Source organism: Drosophila sechellia, chromosome 3R (assembly GCF_004382195.2).
Source record: "Drosophila sechellia strain sech25 chromosome 3R, ASM438219v1, whole genome shotgun sequence".
Lineage (NCBI taxonomy): Eukaryota > Metazoa > Arthropoda > Insecta > Diptera > Drosophilidae > Drosophila > Drosophila sechellia.
The window spans coordinates 21,365,789-21,373,528 of NC_045952.1; the positions used below are offsets into that span (position 1 = coordinate 21,365,789).

The 7,740-nt window shown below is 45.3% G+C and overlaps 1 protein-coding gene across 2 annotated transcripts; it reads left to right on the forward strand.

Annotated features, from left to right (window-relative positions):
- Nucleotides 1-2,130: 2,130 nt before the first annotated feature.
- Nucleotides 2,131-4,152, forward strand: LOC6607504 (putative mediator of RNA polymerase II transcription subunit 12). Of its 2 annotated transcripts, none has more exons than XM_002032237.2 (2): nt 2,131-2,148; nt 2,534-4,152. In XM_002032237.2, exons 1-2 carry the CDS (start codon nt 2,131-2,133, stop codon nt 3,938-3,940), a joined length of 1,425 nt encoding a protein of 474 aa, XP_002032273.1. In that variant the 3' UTR covers nt 3,941-4,152. The 2 variants fall into 2 exon arrangements, with proteins under 2 accessions (XP_002032273.1, XP_032578041.1); XM_032722150.1 differs by having other exon boundaries at nt 2,537-4,152.
- Nucleotides 4,153-7,740: the final 3,588 nt, after the last annotated feature.

Here is a 7,740-nt window from a genome sequence, read left to right on the forward strand (position 1 = left end):
TCTGGTTTATAAAGAGTAAAAATATTCCAGTCAGGCCACAAAATGAGAGTAGATTGTGGAAATTCCTTCGTTTTCTTTCGAAGGTAACCATTTTCGGGTAACCCAAAAGTCCAACTATTATTTTCCGGCTGACAAAACCAGGTTTGTGGTGTTGAAAATGGACCAGTTGACAAAATGTAAGTGTGTGCTTAGTTTTGTTGGCACTTCTATTTAGGCACCGAAATTCCAATAGCCTTTGTTGGCAGCAACCCACCCCCCTGCCCCACAGTTTCAATAAACAACAATAAAACTGTGCATAAATACAATGCAAATATGAGCACGTTGCACAAGGATATTCGACCGACAGGCGTATCCGCTTTTGCACCCCCAAAAACTGGTATTTCAAATGCATATTTCGACTATTTTGTCGCTTTCTTTCTCATTCGCCTTTCGACCAACACAACGAAAATAAATATACGGGCTGGCAAAATATTACACAACATTTGAAAGAGTTTTTAAAAACTCGACTCAGCATGGCACAAAAATGCGAAACAGTTTTATTTATTTTATAACCCGCTCAGTGCTGGCATTTGCATCCCATGCTGCATGCTGCATATGTATCTGAATCTATCGGTATGTATCTGAATATGGATCTGCATCTGTGCCCGTTTGTGTCATTTGTTTGAGCCCTGCCTCCAAAAATAAAGGAACACAGCAACAACAACAGCAACGAAATAAGAAAAAAAAACGAATAATAAATGGAAAGCGAAAAAATAGTATTTAAAAAGCGATTTCGTGTTGTTTATACATTATACAAAAGCTCAAAGCTATTGATTGGCTTGGCTCTGTCCTGCAAAAAGAGTGGATTTACATTTGTGGGCTGGGAATGAGATGGTAACAACCAGGTAATCGCGTTGGCCTCTAGTAAGTTACATCATTTTTGCATTTGCGAGCAGCCAGCGAGAGAAATGGAATCATGTAATTGTAATTGAAATGAAGTAAGCGTGAATTTCGCTTAAAAAATACCCTGAAAGGTGACTGCCATGGCAGCCAGCCAGTCGGTGAGCAGCGATAAGAGCCCAGACTCTTTTGGGCAGCTGCGAAATGTTTGTTTCCTTTCAAATCAGTACACTTCCTTTTTTTTATTTTTTCCCTGGCCTTTCCTCCATCGGTTGGTCTGCAGCAGCAGCAGCAAAAGGCAGGGAAAATAAATGAAAATCACTTGAAAATACTAACGAGCTGTTACACTTGGCAAGAAAAATATAATCAGCAGCATCATGTCTGCAGGTGCACTTAAAAGGCGTTCACTTTTCCGCCCGCCCCGCCCCATTGCTGGGCCAAGAAAACTAAGAAAAAACTCCAACCCAAACCGAACAATGGCCTAAAAAAAGGGGAGAGATCACTGTTGAAACAATTAAAACTAACCTTTTTGGTAAAAAGGTGAAGGCAAGTCCGAAAACACAATGGCAAATAGAAATGCTTGCTGCCTTTCGGCCAAAGCAATGGAATGAATCACAGCCATCAGCTTTTGTCCAGCACTTTGCCACCAAAGCGGTCCGACCACTTTTGGCCATCCACTCGAATCTACGCCACTCCACTCGACTGAAGGAGTGCAGGTTTTTGCGAGCACCTGGTGAAGGCCACCAGCGGATCGTGGCAAGATCACCATGGAGCTGCACTGCGATGGAGGCGCGTGCCAGGTCGACTAATTCCTTGTCGTTTGTCAGGGAAAATGACTTTGAACTTTATTGTTTTTCCAAGTGTTCGGGATCCGGTTTTTCTCTGCTCATGATTTGGTTATTACAATTTCTATTTTTTTCTTTCTCTGCCGCCTGGCTGTACAATTGGATTTGATCGCGTAACTTAATTCATAAATGCTATGGCAAAAGCGCGAGATAAATGGCAACAGGTCAACAGCGAATGGCTAACACTCACTTTTGGCCAGCCGCCTTCTATCAACAGAGCTGGATGCTGAAAATTGTGCTGCTGCACATTGTGTAAGAGTTTTCCTCTCGCGGCAACTCCGTCCTGGTCATATAAAAACGCTGTCCCGTCTTGGCTTTGGCCACATTACCATCGCAGCAGTCGGCCAGCAGCCGCAGTCAAGGTCTTAGCCCAATCCCAGCCAGAGTTCGAAGCCCACCAGGCCCAATGGCGAACGTTAATTTGGTGAGTGTGGAATGTGGATGGCATTGCAAGGAGCGACTGGCTTCGGAGTCAAGGATATTAAAAATGCATTATGCAAAAATTCTGGAATACAAAGACATCGGCTATTGAGCACTTTTTTCCTATTGCGGCTAGTGATACTCATGGAATGAACAGAAAGAAGCTAAGAGATCTAAAGAAAGGATACTCAAATCTGCAAATTTTAAAACAAAATGACTAGTTAAAATATCTAGTAAAATAGTCAAAACAAATTCAGAAGTTATCTTTTGCTTAATGAAAGTTAGGTGAAGATATCTGTTAGTCGACTCCTTTCCCGTTTTAATATCCTTTGATCCTAGCTCCACTGAAGTGTTTTGCATATTAAATCGTTGTGTATTATTGTCCGCAGCAGATGCCGCTGATTGCAGCAGCCACCACCATACTGACAATTGTCAGTGGGGCCACCGCCAGCACCACATCCTCGACAGAGACGGCCAAGAACCACCCATTGTATCACAATATGGGGTCTTTGTTCGAGAATCGATGGCTGCCAATGGATCAGCCGATGCAGCATCATCCCAATCATCGGTATGGCTTGGCCAAAATTCCACGGGGAAATGCGGGTGAAAGGAGGGCCTTTAGCAGCGGCCATTCCTCAGGCTCCCGGCAAGGATTGGCCAACGTGCTCAACGGGCTAACAAATCTCTCGGGCCTGGGACACATTTCCAATGGGTACGGCTCGGTGGCGCCCACCCATACGGAGGCACTGGCCCTGGGCTCCACCAAACAGGAGATACCGATTTACGAGGAGCACAATGAAGATGCCGCCGCGGTGGCTGCCGTTGCAGCAGCTGGAGCCCATGATTTCGGCTCGGGAAATGGACAATCTGGCGGTGGATTGGAGAACAATCAAGAACATTCGCCGATTTACAATTATCCCGGTGCCGCACATAATGGTGGATTTTTGCCGGCCTACGGTTCAGCTGGATCTGGTCCCGAGCAGGACTACGCACAGTGGTCGTCATCGACGCCGGAGGAGCAGCAGCCGGAACAGCAGCAGGCGGCTCATCCCTATGCGTACGATAAAATTTCAATGGGAAATTTCCTGCCGCCGTACTCTGGATATGATGACCAACAGGGGCAGCTTTACCACCAGCAGTTGCAACACCAACAGCAGCAGCAACAACAGCATCTGCAGCAGCTGCAGCAACTGCAGCAGCAACAGCAGCAACTGTACCACCAACAGCAGCAGAAGCAGCATCAGCAGGAGCAGGAACAGCACTCTTCGTATTTTGGCCATCATGAACCATCCATTTCTGGATCGGCTTCATCATCGGCTTCATCTGCCTCGAGCGGATCTGGTGCTGATGACTTTGAGGAGCATCCCGATGCTGGGCAGGAGCAGAGCTCCAACTACTTGTCGGAGGCAAGTGGTCACGGCCAGGGACACACCCATCACTCGCATCATGTGGATATCATTAACTATGTGCCGGTGAAGCATGTGAAGAAGCAGCACGTGCCGGTGGAGAAGGAGGTGAAGATACCCATATCGCATGCGGTCATCATACCGGTTCGCAAGCCAGTGCCCATTCACATACCGATCACCAAGAACGTTCAGGTGCCGGTGGAGAAGGAATTGAAGGTTCCGGTGGAGCGCCTGGTCCCTGTGCCCGTGGAGAAACACATCCCAGTGCCGGTGGAGAAGCATGTGCCCTATCATGTGGTCAAATATGTGCCCATCAAGGTGCCCAAGCCGTTTCCCGTGAAGGTGCCCGTCTTCAAGACAGTGTTGCACAAGGTCAAGAGCTGGTGGTAGAATCTAGGATGTGCACATTTATAAATCGCCATCCTGTATTCCTGCACTCCTGCGCTTCTCATTTGCATCCAGAGCACGCGAATTTCGTTATAGTTATAAGCACATTACGCATACGCCACCGTCATCCCAGCCTTTTGTGTCACCAAACCAAAGCGAACAACATTATGCAGTTTTGCACATTTCGTATTCCATTTTTAATGTCGAGTTTTAAAATTCATTTAATCCCCGTGATGTACAACAATTTTGTGACTCATTTAACATTACAACAATTTGCATTAAAATACAAACACGAACGGGAACAGAAACAGAAACAGAAACGGAAACCGAATGAAAATCGGGAAAATGGCAAGGCAGACTTTGCACACACACGTACTGCAAGGACGAGGATTTTAGCAGCGATTTCACGGTGCATTTGTCATGGACATAACCCTTTTACCCCCATTCCTGGTGCCTTCACCTCCTCCTCATTTATTTAATTTCACTTTAAGCGCACACAATGAAATTTGTGTTTAATGAAATGAAATTCATCTTCACAAAAGGCTCGCGCGTTCTCCGCCGCTGTTCGCAGGCTGCCAAATGCCATTTCCAGACCATTACATCGCCAGTTCGGCCTGGAAAAGTGGGCGCTCAAGTTGGCCAAGAAGGGTAGACCCCCCCCCCCCCCCCCTCTTCATTCGTTACCGGCTCTAATTAAATTAAGTGCACACCTTTGTTGTCCCGCTACGAGCCGGCATGCCGCTCGTGCTGGCCCGCTGGTTCCTGTGTCACCTGTGCAGCTCTCTGCTTTGATTTGCTGCTGCCGCCCGATTGAATTGGCCAAGGGACTGCTCTCCTCTATTTTTTCCCAGCTCCCATTTTCCAGTTCCCAGCTCCACTCGGTGAAAAGTATGCCACAGCATTGCTTTTAAATATGCACTGGACGGCGGAGCTGTTGCAGAAGGGCAAAGCTCGCTGGCGGAAAGAAAGAATAACATATCGTTGCCAGTAAATTGTCTTCTCCAGCAATCCTTTTGGACCGCACGCACAGCCTCCTCCTCAAACATGCGATTGGCACTGTAAGAAAGAAAGTAATCTTTAAAAGTACAATTCAAGTACATATATAAACAATATAAAAATAAAATAAAATGTTATAGCTAAAAGAAGCCATCTATTTGTTTAGCAAATATTACTTTACTTTTCTACTTTCAAGCAAAATTTGTCTTTAAGTTTTGAAATTTTCTTTAAGTGTATCGTCCTTTGTCCTGCGTGTTGCGCGCTTTCGACTGTTTGTCGTTTTGGCGCGGATGCGGCTGTGGATGCTTGTGCGGATGCGGATGCGGCTGTGGTTCCTCGCCCCTCGCTTGTCAGTCACGCGTCCGTCTGTGACTCTTTGCGCGAACCTCCTCCTTTCGTTGCCGCCTGGCTGTCGTCCTTTTTCGTCCTGTCAGCTGCGACTTGCTACTCTTGCTCCATTTACTGTGTATTTTTGATGTCTAAATTGCATTTTATTATGTCGCTCGTTCGAGGGAAGGCATCCGACCCAAATGGGCGAGAAAGGCGAAACTTCTTCGCTTGCCACATATGCTCGATGTTGGTTGCTTGGCTGCTTGGTTGCCGGCTTGGTGTTTGTTGGTGTTGCTGGCTCTGTTGTTGCGGTTGTAAATTTTATTTATCATTTAACATTTTTTACGCTCTTTATGCCCCTCTAGTCAGGCGGTTAGTCAGGAAGCAGCCCCGCCCAGCGACACACTTTAAGTGACTTTTCGAGTACTTTATTTTGCATACAAAATATTTGCCATGTCGCCATGTGCATGCGTGCGTATACGTAATATCGCTGCCAACTCAGTTGGCTGCCTGTATGTTATGGGGCTCCTCTCTACTTTTTTACACACTTTTTATGTTAAATTAAACATTTAAAATGTTATTATGATTTTTATTACGCCGCTTTATTAGTCACATTTTTGCGATACCGCAATATTGTTTTTAGCTGCACATAAAAGTGTGTACGATATTTAATTAACTATTCAGTTTTGGCCTCTCCTTGAACGCTTGCCAATGTATTATTAGTTTATGGAGAGTTTGCCTTGTGGTTCACATAAAACTAATTAATTTAAATTAGAACCAGAATGAGAATGAAATTCGCAAATGGCAGCATTAGAGGCAAATGTGTGAACACGAGAATATTCATTTGATTCAGTGGCATTTGTGCTGATGACAGAAACTCACTGGTCGACAGATAACGAGTGAATCACACTAATTATTTGGCCTAACAACAATATCAATTCGTGTATGCAGCTAGCTGCGGAGTTCAAATGTTTAATTAAATACCATTTGCACCACAAGCCATTCGTTGAATTTGTGCGATATCTTTGTCGGCCAGGTAAAAAGGTCGAAAAACGGCTCACAAAAACTTTGTTATATGCAATTGGGAATAGATGGCTCACAACCACACACTCACTTCCGCGTGGCAGTAAACAAAACTGTTGGTTTTAATAACGGCCAAGTGCATGTGCATGTCGATGTGTCTGTGTGTGTGTGCGTGCGTGTGTGTGTTAGCCATGTGGCCAAAATGAAGAGGAAAGAGAGAGTAGGAGCGGTATTTTTTGGAGTCAGCTGCCACTATGTTTGCACTTTTATTAAAAAACTTTTGCATAATGAAAGTTTTGAGCTTGCTCTCCAAATTGTAGACGCAATATATAACTCACAAAAAGTTTAGTTCGCATCGGTTTAGCTATTTATATAAATATTTTTGCTCAACTTTTGGCCAAAAATGATTTTTAAAGTGTTTATGATGCACAACTCCTAGGCATTGTCTAATTTTTCGCCCCCCCTCCCCCCTTCGCAGCCCATTAAACGGCATTCATTTCATTTTCGGAGTTTTTATTGATTGCCGCTGGGTTTTGCTACACATGAACTAAACTTTTTTGAAATACTATCATTTTGTGTATAACAATACGCTAAGCCATTCATTTAGAATTTTAATAACCATGTATCATACGTTTTTGAAGCGGTAAAATGATCATTTATATTTAATTTAGATATGCTGTCATATTTCACAGAAAACCCACTCCTACCGAAATCTTTCTCTGTGTACGCCCACATCCGTAACTCCCCACTTTTACCATTTAGGTGGGGTGTGCGAATAGCAGTAACAACGGTGATGGCTATATAATGGGAATGCGAATTTTTATTGTGGCCACAATGGCTGGACGGACGGACGGATGGACGGACGGCCGAGCCTTGGCTTCGTCCTGATAATATTAGGAGGACTAAGGAGGCCCGCGATGAGGACTCTCTCTAAAAGCAATGATACTTTTATCCCCCCATGTCATTGCCACGTAAGACCGCCACTCAGCGAGATGGCTGCTGGCTCAGTGGCACCCGCATCCACATCCACATCCCCATTCACATTCACATCCACAAACTCCGCATCCTGGTCGCTGATGGCTGCTGATGGGCGCTCACATTGTCGCCGTCTTTGGGTGTGGATTTTCGGGATATGCGGCGCTACATGTTATGAATTTTTTAGGGTCCTTTGCCGTTTTGGGGCGAATCAGACGAGCGGCGGGCAGACAATAATAAAAGCCTCTGGCACGTGCACAGTCGCAATACCCGTGCTCCGAGATTATGTCTACGTTTTGCTCAAATGATTTACACATCGTCTGGGCAAGGACCTGGCCCGCTCTTCCCAACCTCCCTTGTAGCCATCTTTTCGGGATCAGGTTGGCTGGAATTGGCATTCAGGATTGTCCCATCCTGTCCGCAAAACGCGCTAACGGTATACCAATTACCAATTTGCCATTGCCCTTCGCGGAATTTTC